This window comes from Tetrao urogallus, assembly GCF_951394365.1.
Source record: "Tetrao urogallus genome assembly, chromosome: 2".
NCBI lineage: Eukaryota > Metazoa > Chordata > Aves > Galliformes > Phasianidae > Tetrao > Tetrao urogallus.
In genome coordinates, this window is record NC_136814.1 from 30609221 (window position 1) to 30630264 (window position 21044).

A 21044-nucleotide genomic window follows, 5' to 3' on the forward strand; every position below is an offset into this window, starting at 1 on the left:
CAAGCAGACCCCTCTGTAAGGGTAGTCTGTCTAAACAGGCTCTATATAGCAATCCTAATGAGCTAGGCCTTTGTAACAAAAATTTTAAACTCCTTTCTTTACAGGGGGACTTTTTCCCCCTCAACGTTAACTCAGTAGACCACTCTCTGCAGTCAACATGAAAATTGCTACATCACTTAAACATTTTCAGAAATTCTTTCTGAATGCAATTTGTATAAAGAACAAACAATAAAGCACAGAGATAAACAAACCCAGCCAGAATTCATTCAGTATTCTAAACTGATCAGTCCTTTTTTTCCTAGGGATAGCTTTCACTTCAATGCTTATTTATTTTGAGGGTTTACTTAACAGCAAGCAGGTGTCTCTGTTTCTATGGAAAAAGCTGTCTTTTACAGCTTTACGGATGCAGAAAAAAATTAAATCTCATTTGCTTTTATATGTCAGAAATCATATTACCCTCAAACATATCTTTTGTCAACACAAAGCATAGAAAATCTGCTAAAATGTAGTAAAATCACTGATTATTTGAGAGACTTGAGCTATTTAGGCAGCTGAAGCCGAGGGAGAGCAGAATAAAAGATAAAAAGTTTGAATTCATCATCATAGCTTTTATTAGTTACCGTGAATTTCTGCAGAAACTACTTTCCTCAGATTTATTTGTTATTCGTGGCTCTTCACATGGTACTGCACATTTGGAACTCTGACAATGCCCACCTGTCCTCAGAGACAAAGGAAATCACTATTGCTACCTGTATTTCAAATCATCTGTATTTCTTTTTTCCCCACTCACTTGAGCCTTTGTAATACCTTGTCTAGTCTACTTAGCCAGACGGCAACAACAGCATAGGTTCACAGGTCTTCTGCTATGACAGATCTAGTAGGCAGTCTTAGTTCTGCAAGATGAATTTTTGAAATTCCTAACTGTTTCAAAATGATCTCACTGAACAAAATTCAAACTTTGTAATGACTTGATCGCAGGACTTGAAGTTATACTAAGGAATTTTGTTGATGACAGTACATTAGTAAGAGCTGTTGACCCCCTCAAGAGCAGAGAAGCCCTGCAGAGAGCTATTTACGCCTTGGAGAACTGAGCAACTACGACCTGAATGGAGTTGAACAAGAGCAAGTGCCAGATCCTGCCCCTGGGACCAGACAACCATTGATATAATAAGCTGAAGAGCAGCCCTGCGGAAAGGGATCTGAGGATTCTAGCTGTGGCAAGTTGAACATGAGTCAGCAGTGTGCCCTGTCAGCCCAAAGGGCCAACCACATTCTGGGGTTTCTTGACTAAAAGATCAAGAGACTTCCCCACAAAGCCTGAAACAGAAAAGCCAGAAACAGAACCTAAATCTGAGAAGAAGTCCAGAGCTGTAGGTGATTCTACCGAAGTCCCTTACAGCTGGGCCAGAAGATTGGCTTCGCTGATCTCTGTATTAGTTTTGAAAGTTTTTGGCCGGGTCTCTCATGCCATATGAGCAGAACATCTTATTTAACTATGTAGCTGCAAAATTCATCACAGTATTAACTATGAGGACGAAATGGTCTAAAAATTGTCATTTTTCTTCTCCCCCATTTATTCATAAACACACCATACAGTACTCTAGACTCTGCTAACATTCATTTTCATTATATATCATGATACATCACTTTATTTTGAAGTACAAATCTGGAGAGAAAATGATTTAAAAAAAACCCACAATAGTAAATGCAAGTGAACTTTAAAAAAATAAATAATTCAAATAGTCCTTGTACAACAGAAATGCATGATGCAGCCTAGGGAGGCAGGGTGTGCTTATTTTTTAATCTCACCCAATATATGAATCTCACATTGCATGGTCCCAGCTGAACTGCTGTTAATATATTCTACTCAAGTCTGAAGTGAATTGATAGGCTTGCCTTTGTTAAACAACAGATATGTTCCTGGTTTTAAATCTTGGAAGGTTAAATTATAAATAGCATTAAAGAACTCTGGAATTGTTATGCTGTGCTTTCTAGGACACCAAGTGCTGGCAGAGGAATGAGCTGAGGCAAATAAATCAATATTAGTGAAACCAGCTCTGAGAAAAATCAGCAGAGCTTCAACTGATCTAAACTAACACTAGAAACAGCTACATTTATGGAACAATGGGCTCAAATACCCATCACAGATATCTCGGCAAATATTTTCCTTCACAGTGTATTTAAATGGTACCATATTGCAAAGCTGTAAGACAAACTATCCATGTTACATTTCCTAAAATGTATATATATAGCTCATCTCCAACATGATGTAAGTCTAGGATAATTAGAAAACTGATCACATCACTAATGATGTGAGATGTCTAGGCTTAGAACATACCACAAAACAAAGGAAAAAAGGGAGTTATAACACAGTAATAAAAGGAAAAGAAGCATCTGCATCTGAGAACAAATACTTATTCCCTAAATGAGTAAGTTTGTTTGTAAATCAAGAATTCACATCACTCATTCTACTCCTACTAACCTGGTTAGTAAGAATGAAATAAGTGAAAGGTATGCCATCATATTTTCAACTAGGCTGTTTTCATGTAGGTATAGATACCATGCATATATAGTGCCCAGGGCAGATTGGACATCTTTCACAACTGAGTTCAACTCCAAGTTTCCAGCAGCAGCACAGGAAATGGCACTTAAAACAGAAAGATTTTATTTCTTTTTGCAGAGTGCATACATTTATTCTCTTACCTCTACCTCAAATAGTTAAAATTCGTTTGAAAAAAAAAAATCTAATAATTAGAACAAATAGACAAAAATATGTGAGAAATCCTCCTAAAAATCTAACTTAGAGTGAGACAAGCTGTGAAAAGATGTGCTGAATCATACAAGATATGCTGGAAGTACGGATGATTAAGATAATAGTAACATGATTCACAAGCAAACTCTCATGCTTTATAGAAAAATCTGCCAGGCACAGTGATGTGTCAGAACTCTCTTGATTTTTCAGTTTGTTAAATACCTCCAAGCAATGACTTACTAGCATTTCACCAATAATAAATCCTTTACAGTTACGTATTTTTGTTTCAGTAATTTTATTTTGTAATGACAATTGTATGGTTTGTAGTCTAGTCTTTCAACTTATCTGCATTAAAACAAGATTTCCTTATGTCTTCTGTGTCTGAGAAATCAGTCATTTCAAAAAATTGTATTCTCATTTATTATCTAATGAAATGGGTACAGGCAATGCTGTCATCAGGTTTTAACATTTATGAAATAGAAAATACAGCATCACCGAACAAGAACCATAACCAGAGACAGAAACAGTATTAGTACTCAACATACCATGGCACTGTCCATTCCAGCCTCTGAATCCCACTCTACAGGGTATGCACTGGTAAGAGCCAGGAGCATTAATACACTGTGCATCCGGACAAGTAGTTGGGGTCATGCATTCATCAATGTCTTCAAAAGAGAATACAGAAGGAAATACCGGTCAAAACCATAACAGAACAGTGAATAATGAAGGTAATGTGGTTATCCTGGCCGCATTAATTTTATACTCACAGATTTAAGGAGTCATGTACTTTCTATAAGATACCCAGGAAGGTACAAGTTGGAACAGACTTAGACCAGTGAAGAGGCATCGCTAAGGCAGAAACTGGATCACAGTGCATGCAACAATCTGAATTCTCTATTATACTGCAATTCCTTTGTTAGGCCCTGCACAACACGCAGATCAGATTACCGGCTTAGATGGGAATTAATTCCTTTGTTTACATCAATCATCTAATCACTGAACTGTCTTGAGGTACCTCCTATCATCAGTCTCAGGAAATTCCGAAAGTGCACTGGAATGACAAACTGTAACTGGCTTTGCAAAGCAAAAAAAGTAATCTGGTACTCCTAGTTTACTCATGACAAAGCAAGAGATAGGTTCTGAAAAACTCAAGTATTTATGGCTAAGCTCTAAGCAGCTACTAATAACTTCTTATCCTGCACCACAGAAACCCACAGTACACGAAGCGTATGCAATCTAATAGAGACTGCATGCAAAAATTGACATTCAAAGACATGTTGCTGTCCAGAGACCAATGGCTAGATCCTCCAATTTAAATTACGTGCGCAGCCTCAATCCAGCCTGCTCCATACCTGAGTATTACTTTATGACATGGTTTAATTATACAGCAGTAATCTTTCCTACAGAATACTTGCTTTGCTCGTTGCAAAGAACTAATGAAATTCACACAGTATAAGTTATCTCTAACTCAAGCTCCCTAAGCACCTGCCCCTTCCCTGCTCCAAGCTTTCTACCTGTTGCACCTCCTGCAATTAAGGACCGCTGCTCCCACCACAGATAGTCCAAGGGTGGCAATTTATGCCAAGTTCTTGGAAGAAGCTCACAGAGGAAAAATTGCCTCCAACACCTGTACCTTAATTGGACAATGCTCCAACCTCTAGAGAATTTGACATTCTGCCTCCAAAGTAGTCACTGATTGTGTACAAATCACATTTTTTCATAGAATCACAACTGTCCAACAGAGTACTTTCTCATAAAAACAGCAACGGGCCTCTTAAACCTCTAAGTTTCAGACCTGCAAATGCTTCTCGGTCTAACACCTGTGAGATTTTCATAGAATCATAGAATCACCAAGGTTGGAAAAGACCTAAAAGATCATCCAGTCCAACCGTTCACCTATTCCCAATAGCTCCCACTAAACCATGTCCCTCAACACAACATCCAGCCTTTCCTTGAACACCCCCAGGCTCGGTGACTCCACCACCTCCCTGGGCAGTCCATTCCAGTGCCTGACCACCCTTTCTGAAAAGTAATACTTCCTCATGTCCAGCCTGAATCTCCCCTGCCGTAGCTTGAAGCCATTCCCTCTGGTCCTATCACTAATGACACGAGAGAAGAGGCCGACCCCCAGCTCACTACAACCTCCCTTCAGGAAGTTATAGAGAGCAATGAGGTCTCCCCTGAGCCTCCTCTTCTCCAGGCTGAACATTCCCAGCTCCTTCAGCCTCTCCTCATATGGCCTGTGTTCCAGACCCCTCACCAGCTTTGTTGCCCTCCTTTGAACATGTTCCAGGGCCTCAATATCTTTCTTGCAGTGAGGGGCCCAAAACTGGACACAGTACTCGAGGTGCGGCCTCACTAGTGCTGAATATAGGGGAAATTTTAATTAACAAACTACCGTCCTCTGAAACCCGCTCTCAGAACTGCCTGGACCACATTCAGCTTCAAAACACGTAACATGAATAATGTATTTGGTACAGAATTTTTCTGCCAAAATAAAGTCTAAATGTTGCAAAGCTTTACAAAAATCACAAGATTTTCATAGAATCATAAAGGTTGGAAAAGACTTTAAGATTGTCTAGTCTATCTGTCCATCTACCAGCAATACTGCCCCAGGTGTGGTCTCACCTCTATGTTTCTTATAGGAAACTCACTTGTTTGCAGTGATGTTCCACTATGCCTTTAACACTACTCCATGAACAAGGAGCTCAGCAAGAAGAATGTACATGCAATCTGTATGTCTCCCCAGCTGGGCCCACAACACTGTGTGTGCATATAGCTTGAAGAGAGAATTAAGATAGGGCAAGTAAGCGTAAATAAACTGCATGTATTACGTGCAGCTTAGGGATATTTGCTTTTATTTTTGAAGTGAGAAGGAGGTAGAAAGGAGTTATTTGTGGAATTCGAAATTTGTTGGTAGGCTGACTATAATGTGTAGGTGTAATGACACGGCAAAATGATTCTCTGAATGTGTCATTTCCTTGGTTCGATGGATTTAGTGTAGGAGGGATTTTCCCCAAAATAACCTTAAATAACTTTCAGCAGAAAACTTCATTTTGGAGACTACATATCATTACACCACCACACTACTTAAAATACAAGTTAATAAGAAATTTAATGCGCCGTGATATTCTGATTTTTTAGTCTATTTTAGTCACAGAGATTCCCTACTGACAGAGAAGATTTGGAAAAACAGTTTTAAGAGCAGTGTGTGAAGTTTTATTAAATAGGAAAAAAACCTATATGAATAGAAAAAGGAATGTCTTAGTAATGCTCAGAGCAGCAAATATGTCCCCAGCAACTTTATGTTGCTTATCTGCTAGGCAACCTAATATGTTAAAAATTTTACTGTCACAGGTAATTTAGAATAAAGGATGAACAAAAGCTACACTAAAATAAAACAGCTGTCCGTGGTTTTTAGTTCACAGTTTGTGCTGAAAATGAAAAGAAAGGGGAAAAAAAGAACAAGAAAAAATGCAAAAATGTCACAATGGAAATAACGCGAAGTTCAGATGTCCTAGGATCTCCTGCAACATGAAATATCTGCTAGATATATATTTCCAAACTAATAAAAAATATAGTCACCTTATCACTTATTACCCAATCTGTTTGGAAACAAGCACTTTTATAGTTAGAGGATTCCATGGCAAGTGCTGCCAAAATAACTGTGCTGAGATGAAACAGTATAAGCTGTTCCAGATTTTGTCCACACTGGCGGAATTCCTTTGCAGCATCTTACATCTAGATAAGAGGAATTGAACTGCAGTTACAGACATCAAATAACTGAAAACGTTTCTTGCTTAACCTTGCTCCCTCTGAGAATTCTCCCTTTGCAGATCACGTCTCAGTGCTAAACCTCCCTTGAGCAGCAGGCAGTCGTAATCTGTTCAAACAGCAATAACATTTGGAACTTGCTGTGATATGAATAAATTGTAACTTAACTTAATTGTCCAGGACGTATTGCAAGATAAAACAATCAATGCCCTTTTGAACATTCTGTCATTTTTAGCTGCTGCACAGGGGGGAATTAAATGACCTGAAGGCAAACTAAATGTGAGAGAAATCCAGCAGTAAGTCTAAGGTAAAGAAATTACCCATGAAAGTAAGCACAGAGTAGAATGGGAGAAAAGAACTCTGAACACAAATAGATGTAATGCTACTGTGCCAAGACATACGAAAACAAACAGCAAATGAATGTTGAAATGAATTAAAAAAAGATATCAGGTAAAAAAATTAATAAACATGCAAAAGTCTCTGTGGAGTTATTTTGATATTTCTACACAATATCCTGCTTTCTTTAAAAAAAAAAAGTAGATGTAAAGTTTGCTATTGAAATCAGAAACAGCAGTCAATAGGGAAACAGACAACATGAATAAATGCCTCCTCATATTGCATTTGTTTGGCTTGGCAACCATTACTTGTTACTACTGGTGAAGAGTCCGAACTTACCTTCACATTCACCTCTCCTGTTCATCTGGTACCCACTGTCACAATATTCACATCTATACGAGCCAACAGTATTTATACAGAAACCTTCCCCACAAGTATGAGGTCGTGAACATTCATCAAAATCTGCAGAAATGAAAAAAAGATGTTAAGACAAACTCTGCTCCACCATGAAGTAAACAAATGCTTGCATCATCCCTAAACTCCTCTCTAAGTAAACGTTAGTAAATAAGGTTAGATTTTCAAACTGTTTGCAGGTCACAGCCCTAAAATTCTTTTTATTGAGCAGTTTTGTCTTTACCTCGTTGCTTGTAATTGAAGAGAGAATAAGTTCTAGAAACAGTCAGGTGGTAGGAAGAAGGCAGTGATCAACCCTGTGATTGCAAACACATTACTTGCCACTGGGTGCATCTTGTGCTCAAGGCAGCACTAACCTAAGGAAGATCATAGCACCTTCATCTGCTTCTGTTACTCTGCAGCATCCTTGGATGTTTGCAGTTAACGTCCAGAAATATGGTTTGTTACAACTGCTACTGACTGAAAGAGTTGGGAATATTTTTATTTCCCATCACATAAGGTGTTTGTACTAAATGGTCGTTTTCCTAAATAAATATGATACTGAATGTTTTTTTGACTTTTTTCCAACAACAGATAGGTAGGACAACTCACTCAAATACCCTCCACAATATCTAGCGAGAGACAGTTAAAAATACTTCCTGACATCAGCCCAATACCAATGTCATCAAGGAAAAAAGGCAAAAGGAGATTTCAGGGAGGTTTAGACAAGTTTGCCAATTCCTTTTTTTTTTTTTTTTTTTTTTTTTTTTTTGTAGAGGAGAGCAACAATTACCAACGCAGTCAGTTCCATCTTCACTGGCCATGAATCCAGCTTGGCAAATACATAGGAAACTTCCCTCAGTATTTTCACAGCGTCCAAGGGAACAGAGATGAGGTGTCTGATTACACTCATTAATATCTATAAAAGAAATAATAATATAAGACTGTAGAATAACATAGTTGTGATTCAGTCAATGCTCATATGTGATGCTTTTGAAAAGACTGTCCTGTAATTATTGTAACTATTTGAAAAGATGCACTGAATGGTTTTGGTTGGAAAAAACTACTCTTACTGGCTTAGACTATATGACTTCAGGCATTGGCCTGAAGAACGTGACATGATTACTATTCAAATCACTGCACTGAGTGTAAGCGGACATAGAACAGAAATACAATTCAGATGAAATGGAAGGATTTTAAGTTGCCATTTGGCTACATGTGTGCATGCAGATTATTCTTTAAATGTGATAGTTGCATGTGATAGTATGTGTATCACTGTGAAGATACTGGATTTCTGGTAGCATAAAAAACTGCTGGTATACAATCTGGAAATATGATATAATTAAGCCTTCCTGATCCGAGTTACAGAGAAACCAGCATTCTCTGAAAGGAGGAAAGATATCGATTCAGCTGCTTCCAAATCTGAAATGACTCATTCAGAGCCAGCCTAGGCTACTCCTCATTCTCATCAGAGCTCCCTGTTCCACAATTTAGTAGCTGTGAGGGGACAAAGAGCTCACTTACAGATCTGTTAATGTGCTTCTGGGATGCCTACAGTATTCCTTCTCTTTTTCTGCAAGTGATTGGAAAGGAAAGGCCTAACAAAATGACTGGATTTAGTCCAGATGCAAAAGCTGGTTGTTTGTCAAATCATTCTGAGAAACAGGCACTACTTTGGCTGCTCCTTCTCTGAACAGAAGTGTGTTTTTTCCAAGCAGTTTGGCAATTTTAGATGCTTTGATTCCAAACTGAGAAGAGATGGTCTGTCTCATCTCACAAAGGAAAGTCTTTCATTCAACTTTAATTAAATTTGCATTCAGTTCTGAGTGGTGAAAAGCTGTATCAGAGACAAGCTGGGAAACTTCATTTGACATACAAGAACTAGTTTCTGTGTAGTTAGGAAGCATTTGGTAGAGGAAGCAGCTCCTGACTGCTTTATAGCAAATCCCTCCTGATTAGACTCTACATTTCAAACATTTCATAATACAATTATTTCAGATCTTTGAAAGCAGCCATTCATACCAGAGCATTTTGTCTGCTGATCATTAAGTCTATATCCCTCGTAGCAGATGCAGGTGTATCCCACAGGCAAATTAATGCAGTGTCCTGCTCCACAGATATCAGGATTAACTGTACACTCGTTGATTTCTAAGCAAAGAGAACAAAACTTCAAATTATACTCTCCCAAAAAGTTGCTTAAATGCATAATATTCTGTAATCCAAGAAAAAACTTGGGCCCGAAAGCAACTGCAAATCAACCTTTTGAGTCCTGAGCTTCAGTAATAGGTAATTTATCTGGTAGATAAAGAAAACATCCAGGCTTTTCCTAATGACATCTTTTCATATCTCATCCAATATCTATAAATGGAAACAAAAACACACTACAAGAATATAAGAAAAAGATATACAATTTAATCTTTATAGAAAAGATTAAGAAAATACGCATGGTGGGTTTCCAATTTTTTTTCTTTTTTTCCCTTACAGAATATAATACATCTGTTACCAGCTTGGATGTCTTTGTAAGATAAGGATATACAGTAAAGGGCAGCACTGGATGCTCAAAGAGTTGTTTCAGAAATTCTCTGAGTATGCATGTTACTGCAAAGAATACCAATTAATATATCTGGATGTATATTTAATTAAGGTTATATATGAAATGGTAACTTCTAAGAAATCATATTCTTAGAAGTTATAATTTATGAAAGAAGAATAACAGAAAAAACATTAATATATATCTAATATATAGATATATAATATATATCTATATATATTATTAATATATATATATTTATAATATAATATAATATATATTATAATATATAATATATATTATATATAATATAATATATAATATATATAATATAATATATAATATATATTAATATATATCTAATAATAGATATATAATATATATCTATTATAATATATATCTACCAAGGTTAACTATAGAATGCACAACATACTGCAAGAAGGAAAATCCTAGAATTCTCCATAAGTCCTAGTGGGTTAAACCAACCATCAAACAACTAGAATCAGTTACTCCAAATGCAAGCATGTAGGTCTCTCCAAAAGTAATGCCTCCTATTTATTTCTGTGGAAACTATAACACATACAAAGAGCACAATAACACAATCTGATAGAGCACAGCTGTGGCTATAAAATACTCCTTTTCACATAGACACCACCATTAGCCATGCATTTTCACCAGCAGTGATCAAGAGCCCACATGCTGCACTCAAAAGTCTGAACCAGTGGAGATGACCCACTGTTCACAACCGCTATGATAACACAGTTTCCAGGAAAACATTGCCCACACAGTCCATCTTTCTTTGGCCCAAGCAGATGGAAGTCAGAACGTGCCAAACCCTGACTATGAGGTGGGTGCGGTAGGACAGGCCAGTCAATATAGGCAATGTGCTCCACTGTTTTCTAGCTGATATGAGGCCTGGAGTTATCGTGCTGTAGAAGAAAGGTGTCGTCTTCTCTGGTCTGACTCTACAAGTTTGAGTCTTCATCTTATCACAAGGCAGTGGTCAGAATTATTTGTCCAGGTTCCAGGAAACCTAGAAGAATTACCCCTTTCCTATCCCAAAAGACAGTGGACATCACTTTACATGCTGAGGGTTGCCTCTGGAACTTTTTCTTCAATGGGGAACTCACATGTCACTACTCCACAGAGTCACAGCGGTGATATCATGTCTTGCCACTGGTAACGATGCGATCAATCCAGGAAACTGTCACCTTCAGCCTTGGTTCAGTAGGTCCTGACAAATTTGAATTTGAATACGGTGTTCTTTCTGTTCCTGTGTAAGCAATGGTGGGACCCACTTGGTGCAAGCTTTGCAATATTCCAATGTTGCCACCATTGTTTCCAATGCATTGAAGCTGATGTTCAGCTCCATACACAATTCCCAGATCATAATCCGCCAAGTTGCAACAATGAGATGATCCAGATGCTATTTTGTGGTGTGACAAGCTGCATAAGGCCATCTAGATTGTAGCTTACATTTCACATCACCATCACCTCTGCTGAAATGCACCACCTACTGCCTCACCACGCTAACAACCACTGTTTGGTTTCCAGAAATGTCTAGCAAGCACTGATGAACGTCAGTAAGAGCAATTTTTTCCACATGGAGAAATTTGATGACACACCTTTGCTTCATATGCATTTTCATATCAGACTGCCCCTCTGCTGCAATCTGTGACATGGCAACAAAATGCAATATCGACAGGAAGGTTCAACCTCTACTGCCATATCACCAACACCCATCTCTGACGTCATGGGCCAACATAGTAAGATAGGAGGCATTACTTTCAGAGAAGCCCTCATGTATTACAAGGAGAGGAATGGTCAACACTTCTAGTATTCAAATAACACACTATGCGCTGAGATAATGATAAAATAGGAGTTTAAGAGATGCAATGATAAAGTAGGAATATGAAGACTGCAGGGCATGTTGAACTAGATTAGCAAGCTCTTATCCAACTATATAGTTCAATCAACATATCTATGAAAGTATCAAAGAGCTAAAATTGGGCTGAATGCTAGAGCATGAAAGGAAATTCACGGATTTGGAGCAAAGAGATACTAAGATCTGTACCGCAATATATCTGACCAAATGAAATTGAACAATTTTTCCACGGGTGCTCCAGAATTAACCCTATAAGAGGTACTGATATACAAACATGGAATCACTTTTAACATATGGGACAAAAGCAGCAACAGAGAAAATTATGCACAAAGTAAGAAATGGTTAGCCATGAGTATGGCAGTACAGATTTCCCTACACGCTTGCTGTTTCAAATTTAATGGCATCCAACTTAATGGCAGCATTAAGTTGAGCATCATAAGAAAAAGGAAGTTAAAATACACAGAGAATACTGAACTACAAAACCATGGCATAATTCTAGCATCTCTCATACTGGCAAGCCCTCCCTGGTATAAGAAATGGTTGAGAAAAATCCTACAGTTATAAATGCTGTAAGTAAACTGTGGCAAAATTGGCTTCCATCCACACATGTAACACACTAAATTCTGGGAATTTCCACAGATGGTCTCTTAAACTGGTTGCTTTTTAAAAATGTAAGTAGTTTTTTTCTGGTTAATCAACATTTTGATATTAAAATGTAGTGAACTTCCGCAGGACAGCAGACAGGACAGCTCCACAAACAAGACAGAAGACCTGAAAAGAAGACTCACTCACACAACCTGCACGTATGGAAAAAATGAGTATAGATAGAAAGGAAATGCTGGAAGTTTCAAAGAACAGCCCACAGTTTGCAGTTCTTGCAAGATCACATCGGAAATAGTCCGCTTCAGTTTCAAAGAGAAAGAGTCTTTTGTAATCCACTTTAATTGGGAGATTTTCTGTCCCAGATATCTAAAATGGTTTCTGATGCTTTGCAAAAGCTGCCTTCTCTGTCAAAGGACAAAATGGGGATAGCAACAAGGATTTTAGTTCACGTATAATCCTTCTCTGTCACTGACAAAAAATCACTTCTACCACAGTTTTCCAGAAGGAATACAGCCTGAGGATGAAAACTCAACATCCATCATCACATCCGGAGCCTGACATAATCTCTCTTGTTTTTTCAGTCCTGAATTGGAATTTATTTAGTCCACAAACCTTGATTTAGTAGCTCACAGTATAATGTGATATTGCTCCTCAGTGTTTCTTTTGCTCACCCACTCAACACCTTTACCGGTACCTAATGTTAGTCATATTCTCTACCTGCAGAGGTCTCTTCATGGTCTTGAAGGGGAAAAAAAAAATAAAAATGCATACACTTCTTCAGTCTCACTTCCTCAACTTTTATACATTCAACTTTTACCTCTGGACCGTGTAACACTAGACTTTGCTACTCCACTGTCCACTGTATCTATCTGGTTGCTGCTTAGTACTCTTCTAAGAGCAAAGCTTGCATCAGGATGTTCCTCTTGTCACTTTTTGAACCCTCCACCTCCAACAGCCTGGCTAGTCTGTAAAGCTCAGACAGGGCATACACCAGACTGACTATACCTGTTCTGCTTGATACTATTCACTTCACTGACTGTATAGTCTTACTTTTATTTTCTGAATTATGGTCATGTCTAGAAACTCCAGTTATAAATCACAGCTCCTTTGAACACATCAAAATAGAGTTGTGCATCTTTTTAAAACACTGAAAATGCTGTAAATGCATATTTGTCTCTGCTATTCATGAGTCAATAGTTCACACTGACTATTGGTCTACAGTTGCAGATTGGGCAGTATGAGGTAGAATTACTCATTTTTGTTTCTACCATGTATTTGCGGCCACAAAAATCACAATCCTGGGAGGGCCTGTTCCAGGCTCTGGTGACAGCACCCTAATTTCTGTACTTTTTCTTCCTACCTCTCCATAGAGTACTTCTTTCTGTTCTACAGCAATATTGTCTTAGCTATTCTAATTCTAAAGTAATGTGGAACAAGTTACTATGTCAGGAATTCACAGTCATTTCTTAACTTATTTTAGTACTTAAAAGGAAGCACAATACCTGTAACTTGAGTAGGTGCAATTACTTGACTTGCACTCGAAGTAGAGACTTCAGGAGCAACTTCAACAGGCAGAGGAGGAGATGTTTTCTCAATCACTACTGTGTGACACAGAATGGAAATTAATCATATATAAAAAACAAACAAACCATTCCTAAACCCTCAGACCATCCCCACATGATACTGAACTAGCCAGATACTATGAGGCTTTTCACTAGTTTATTCTGCTTAGATCTGGAGTAGAAAAAAATAGTGTAACTGGGTAGCCATCATTCTACCATTTTACATTTCTGAAAAAAACTGAGGTGCTGAAGAAAGCAAGAACAGAAAAAAATCTGCATTTGAAGTTACACATACTTCTACAAGAAGGCACTCATTAAGTTTTCTCTTGAGTGGATTATAAGGCTTTAACTCTGCTGACATTCAAATCTCACATACTCACTCCAGGATATCACTTTTGTCTACAGCATATCTTTGTTTCACATTTGACACTTGCATAGCACCCAAACAATGCCAACCTCTCAATTCATCCTGCTTCAGCTTCCATGGCTGGTTTCTTTTTTTCCACCCTTTCTGCTCATGGAAAAATAGCTTATTAAGTTGCAGTCAGTTTTTCATTACTCTGTTACCATTGCTATTCTCCCATTCTTTAAAGAGTTGCAAGTACTCTTCACTGAAAGACAAGTTACCTGGAAACTGTGGATGCAGGTTAATAGTTGAAATTCCAGGAGAAAGCTGAGGCTGTCCAGGTTCTAGGATTTGCTTTTCTTGATCAAGTGAAACTAATTCCTAAAAGAATAATTAGAAATTTACTTTCTGAAAATGCTGTCTTAATTCAGCTATCATAAGAAACCAAGAACTCTTGGATTGAGAAACTGTTAATATTCTCCCATGAGAGGTTTTGGATAGCTAGTAATTAATCATCAATATAAATATTAAAGAACAAGGAATACTGTTTTTAAACAATGGCATTCAAATTAACACTGGTTTTATTTGAAGGAGCCATTTCATGGAGATTCTAATCCTATCTTTAGCTTCATCATTCCGTAGTTCTCCATCTTCTGGTCTTTAATTGCTTAAAAATAGTATTTAATTGAAATTCAGCATCACACAAAAGTATACAGTCACATCTGGAAATCTTTGACAACTGTGAAAGGTTCTCTCTTAGCTATTGCTCTGAACATCAGATTTTTGTGTTAGATGCTTGTAAGCCTTTAGGAAAAAGGTATGAAGCACAGCTGCAGTTATTCATAATGGATCCTATGATCTTCAGCAGAGATGACCTAAAACTTCCAGAATGGAGGACCTAAAAACAAATAAGCACCTGTTCTCTGCTAAACATATTTCGATCCTAAAAAACTATGCAACTGAAGTAGGTATTAATGAGTCGCTCAGGCAGGCGTCACAAACAGTCCTCACAGCTTCCTGCTGTTCGCCTCCAACTCACTTTCTGTAGTTGTCAGTCAGTCATCAGTGCCTCTCCTTCATACTGCCTGCAGTTTTCAATATCCTCCTTAAAATACAGACTCCAGGATCAGACAGAACAATACAGAACTTTACCAACAGCAAAGGGAGATTAAAGTCATTTATTTGCTGTACTTCCCTATTTGCCTGTTCTTTATGTATGATAACACGAGCACTTTTTGTTCAAAAAGAGTTGTTTGTACCCCACAACCCCTAAATGCTCTTCAAAGTTACTGTATCATAGACTGCACACATTGCCGACATTCTAATTCCTACACATATTACATGATGTTTTACCTGATCAGGGGCTGCAGTTGCCACTAAAACCAGAAAGAAAAAAAAGAAAATTAATCAATCTTCACATAGCACCAACTTACACCATTCAATTTTAAACTACTATCACATTTGAAGATGGTTGTTACCATTACAGAAAGCTTTCAGACTCCATCCTTATTCCAAAATTTTGAAAAACTGAAGTAGTGTTCCTAAAACAAATGTAAAAGCTAACCTGCAACCATCAAGGATTCTGCACACCAACCAATGCTTATAATTATTTACTTAGCATTCAGCCTTCTAACAGGTTTCTTTCTTTTTTTTTTGCTTCAAAACAATTCAAGAAACTCATTTGTAACTTATTCTCTGACTAAACTCTTACAATTCCTTAGGTAATATCAGCATCTGTGATTATTTAAAGGTTAGTTAATTCCATTATCATAGTGACATGTAAATAATCAGTAACAATCTTTTAGAAATTCATTGTTAAAGAAAAATGTGTTAAAGTAGATTTTTTTTAATGTAAGCAAAAGTATTTTTGTCTTATTTTTCACAAAAAAATTACTTCGTTTTTAGGAAAGGGGTAGACATGTCATGCAACTTTTCATTTTCCACTGCAGTTTGCTTTTTTTTTTTTTAATTTGCCTTTTATTGATGAAAATCTGTATGGCTCTATAAGACCTTTTAGGAATGTTTTTCACTTGAAAATCAACATTTTCCATAGGAGAAAAAATCAGACATATCCCTCTTTGCACTTCAGTCTCTTCAGTATTAGCAGGGGAGGCTGACTAGCAGACCTGGGAGACCTGCTAATAAAATTTCAAAACTTCAAAATCTGAACACATCCCAAAATGGAATATGAAGTTCAACCATTTACGTGTGTCATGACTGACTCACAGCAAGCATTTGTGAAGGTGGTTTTGGGCTTTTACTTTTTAAATTATTTTTAAAACTAAACCTCTTTTTGTCAGATTCTGTGTTTCATGATTTACCAGAACGTGGCAATGCTTCTCATCGCTAAATTGATCTCTGAGGAAACGATACACCACTTCTTAACAGAGAAAGACCCAAAGGCATATCTGAGATTATACAATCCTGCACAGACTGTATTTGAATGATTTATTCTCTCAGATTCAGTTTAGCACCATTTTTTTTTTCCCAAAAACAAAACCAGGAGCATTGATTCTAACAGGAAATAACTCCTCTTGCATAGAACTCTGCAAAATCAACTGAATGAAACTCTTCCTAGTAATGGCCAGACATACAGATAAGTAGCTACTGCTTGGAAATAACTTACTATGCACTCTGTATCAGCAGGTTTTTCAGGAAAGTATTTCTGCTTGCCTATAATTAGATCATGCTAAATTTGTTGGCTGTGTATCTGCAATGCTGTCGCTTTCTGCATTTCTTTGTTTCTGTCTTTGTTTCAAATTCAGGGCAATTGCAGCTGTTCTTAGAGAACTTAAGAAGTTCTTAGCAGAGCTTGTAGAAAACCACAAAGAGTCTGCAAGAATATAAGTAAGGGAATCAGCTAACCATTAAACAGTCCAAAGTGGTCAGGCTGAAGGAGTGCACATCTGAGGGGGATGAAATGTGGCCACAGGCTGGTAAGGCATGCCCAAATCAGGTGGTGCTATTCTACAGAGATACTAATGAGCCCTTCACCCTGCCACCCAAATATCAGTGAATCAAAACCCGAGCTGAGTCCTTTGTTATATTTTAGAGATAATAAACACTTTTACACATCATACATTTGCTATTTCTTATCATAAACGTTAATCAGACTAAAGCAATTTCTCTCTTTCGATAGTGCTCTCAGCATATGCTGGGAGCTATACGTAACTCCAGAAATCTATCCCATAAGATAAATCATCTATTACACAGAATGATCTGCCTTGGGAAGTGACTCCTTTGTCCTGAGCTGTACACAGCTACTGTGCAAAGAAACATACCACTGAAGACACATGCACAGAAAAATAGAAAGACTGAATTTTCCCACTCTCACCTTCTTGCACAGCCATGTCAGGCTCACTTTTCTGTGAGAAGGTCAGTGCCTCCACCGGCTCTTCCTTTGCTGGGAGAGGTGGAGGAGAAGTACCTTTAGCAACAGGTTGAGTAATCGGGGTCTTGCCAATGACAGGTGGCTGTACTCTAACTGCAGGGTGATGATATAGCTTGTTTCTGTGAGGGCCAGAAACCGTATAACCCATTCCACCAGGGCAGATTTCCTTAAAAGCAGCTAGATTTGGGATGGGAAAATATTCCTTTTAGGAGTCTAAAAGTGCAATATGTTGACATAGTGGAAAACATAATGAAAACCACTAATAAATTTAATCTGCTACTGTATACACATTTTTATTTCAAAAAATATTTAAAGAGAAACTGCATTGCATACTAGTATGACTGAACGTTCTCCCAAAAGCATGTTCCGGATGCTCTTTCCTAGGTTTCCACTACAGTTTAACATCTTTCTTCAGTTACATTTAATCCATCATTATGATCTATCAAGATCATTTTTAAAATTAATCTTCTCCAAACAGTACATCCTGAGTGCAAATTTAAATATGCAAATTGCCATTATCATAAGGAATGAAAATTACTATTTGTCACTCCTTTTTTGCAGAAACTAAAGGAAAAGAGTCTCATAATTCCTGTACTAAAGGAACGGAAGAGTATCAATCAGAAACAGTATCCCATGTGATACCCATTAGAAGTCTCATACCAGCCCTGATGCAAATTGTACTGAAACAAGTGAGTCCTCCTAAAGACCTCAGTGAGCTGGATGAGGATCATGGGGGAAAAAAAAAAGAAAAAAAAAAGTAAACCCAAATCACGACTGGAAGAGAGGGGCAACAATCTCATTTAGAAGGCTGCTATATTGCAAGGGAATAAAAGTTAGGCAGCAGAACTTGCTCTGATCTGTGCAAATGTTCTACATGAGCATCAGGTTTTGCAGTCCTAGTAGAAGGCTTTGTTCCCACCAAAGATAACAGTTATGCTCCTGTCAGAGACAAGGGACTTTAGGAGTCTGGCACTGCTTCTTTGTTCTCATTGCTATAGGCAAAGCCCATGTCAGGATGAAACACCACAGATGTAGTCTTCCAAGTGCCTGACGTGATTTCTTACAATTTCTTAAGGGATGTACAGGGTGGGACATTGGTAGATTCACAAATATTACTCTGAAAACACACCAGGGTTAAAAAAGAAATCAGAATCTAAAAGAAAAACACAAAATACTTGCTATAGATACCTCATCAATGAAGTATTTGAATTATATATTAAGTTACAGATTTTTGACTACAAATGATATATTTGCAGTGAATACAGATAGTATATTAGTACTAGAGAAAGATGAAAGGTGAAACTGATTAAATCTAGTGGATTCAAAATAATGAAATACTTTGGGAAACATTAATATCAAATTTTGGCAGAAGAACACCCAATTGAAGGTGAGAGTTCTGGTCACAGAAGGAAGACAGACAACTTGAAACCCATCCCTTTGGATGTCGGTATAGGAAATCTTAATTTGGGTCATATTCTCTCAAATGCAGAATAGAAAGGTGGACTTGATTCTTACATAACTTATAAAAGTGCTCTCAACACCTGCATATACAAATCTGGCCATTTTCAGTCTCTGTAGAACTGGCCTACTTCATACAAATATTTTAAAAGATATCAGAAAGAGATGATGACTTTTAAATGCAGTGACTCTTACAGTAACATGGGATGCTGCAGTAAATACATTACCCCATTCTGGAACACCCCACTTTCACACATTTTTCATTGAAAACTCTGAAAGATCATTATGAATTTAACCTGTTACAGAAAGGAACATGTTTTTAAATAACAAAAGTCGCCATGAAATGGGAAAAGTGTTTCCCACATAGCTCATCAAAACTTTCTACTCACAGATTTTCTCCCAAGTCTTTACATTAAGAACAGCCATTAAAATATCAGTATCATATTAAATGATGTATTTTTATGACAAGAAAGCAGTCACTGTTGTAAAAAAAAAAAAAAAAAAAAAAAAAGATATATTCTCGGCTCCAGAATATATGGAGTTGGACACGAAGTCTCATGCAATATTCTTATAAAGCATTTACATTAGCATTGCTAGTCACTTGATGAAAATGCATTTTGTTTCATTAAAAGGTTATAAGAAATATTATCTGAAATGAAGCTGGAATTCAAAATCATAATCAGCAAACTAGCAACCCAATAATGGGAAATAATGGCTTTAAATATCAATTGAAATACTCAAAAATTGTGGTTATTTCCATTACATTCCATAAGCCCAGCTTAACGAAATAAGGAACCTGTTACTTTCACTGCACCTCTGTTAGCTGTGGATTTCCCAAAACCATTAGTTACTTTTCAAAATCTGAATCCTTACAGCATTCCAGAAAGATGCATTATTTGTATATAACAGTGACATCTTCAGCAGCAGATTCGGTATGAAGAGTAAATTACAAAACAAATATCTGTGTTAAAATACTGATCAGGAGGGACATTGTATGTGTCACAATAAGTGATATTCAATGATGTTTTTAAGGATATTAATTTGACCATATACTTGGACAAGACACAATATATACCAATTTTTACCAGACTCCAACTTTGGTCATTTAATTTTTAGGCAAAGTCAGAGAACAGAAAGAACTCTGAAGCAGTGACCAGCAATTTTAACTATCAAACGCTATCATCCTTTCACCTGTGCCTTTAAGAAGTACATAAGTATTCTACTATCACAGAGAAACTGTAATAACATTACAGTCCTAATTTACTGACAGACACAATTTATTTTCAAATCAATTATTGGATTATTATTATTTTAATTTAAAAAGAACGTGTAACAAATTTTTTTTAATTTTAAAGAGTGGTTCTTACCTGTTCCTGGAAGGGGGCACTTCTCACAGTTTGGGCCCCAGGCTTTTCCAACACTGCAACAGCAAAGCTGCTTGCTGAGCTGCACAGAAAGAGGATGCATGCATTGCTTTCCTGCGCTAACAAACCGGTAGCAGGGTCCTTTCTCTTCAGCAACCATAGGACTATCAGCTGCAATGGAAGTGGAAGAGAGGATGGTACTGTTCACTGTTTCCAATATGTGTCTACATGGCTGCTGAATCTATGTTGCTTTATCTTATTTATGCTTTTTTTTCTTATTAATGCTCCATAATTCTATGACTTGTACATGTGTAGAAACAGTATTTTTCATTGTTCCTGTTTTCTAGCTACTAATGTTTGCACTACTATCCAGCCTGATCTCATAGCATGCATTTTGCACTTAATCTTCAAGCCCAGAATGTTAACCAGGAGCTCTGTGCAGAATTCCATTGGGCACGCTGCATAGATATAATTTTGCACTGCATACTAGAACACTAGTTAAAATCTGCTGTTGTACCACACTGATGGAAGCATTGGATTATCTGCTTTGCTACGGCAACACAGGAATGTAATTTACGCTTCAGAGAAATCAGAAGTTCTGAAAATTGTTCAAAGTTACTTCTCAGCCCCACATAAAAACCCACATCGGG

The 21044-nt window shown here is 37.3% G+C and overlaps 1 protein-coding gene across 1 annotated transcript in view; it reads right to left on the reverse strand.

Moving 5' to 3' along the window:
- Positions 1–21044, reverse strand: part of LTBP1 (latent transforming growth factor beta binding protein 1) — a gene marked incomplete at both ends in the record, with an annotated part of 180805 nt that overhangs the window by 45621 nt on the left and 114140 nt on the right. The window contains 9 exons of the mRNA XM_079550558.1: positions 3298–3417; positions 7202–7324; positions 8049–8174; positions 9278–9403; positions 13776–13874; positions 14463–14562; positions 15535–15557; positions 17516–17749; positions 20398–20565. Coding sequence (XP_079406684.1) covers positions 3298–3417; positions 7202–7324; positions 8049–8174; positions 9278–9403; positions 13776–13874; positions 14463–14562; positions 15535–15557; positions 17516–17749; positions 20398–20565 — 1119 coding nt within the window. The remainder of the gene's footprint in view (positions 1–3297; positions 3418–7201; positions 7325–8048; positions 8175–9277; positions 9404–13775; positions 13875–14462; positions 14563–15534; positions 15558–17515; positions 17750–20397; positions 20566–21044) is intronic.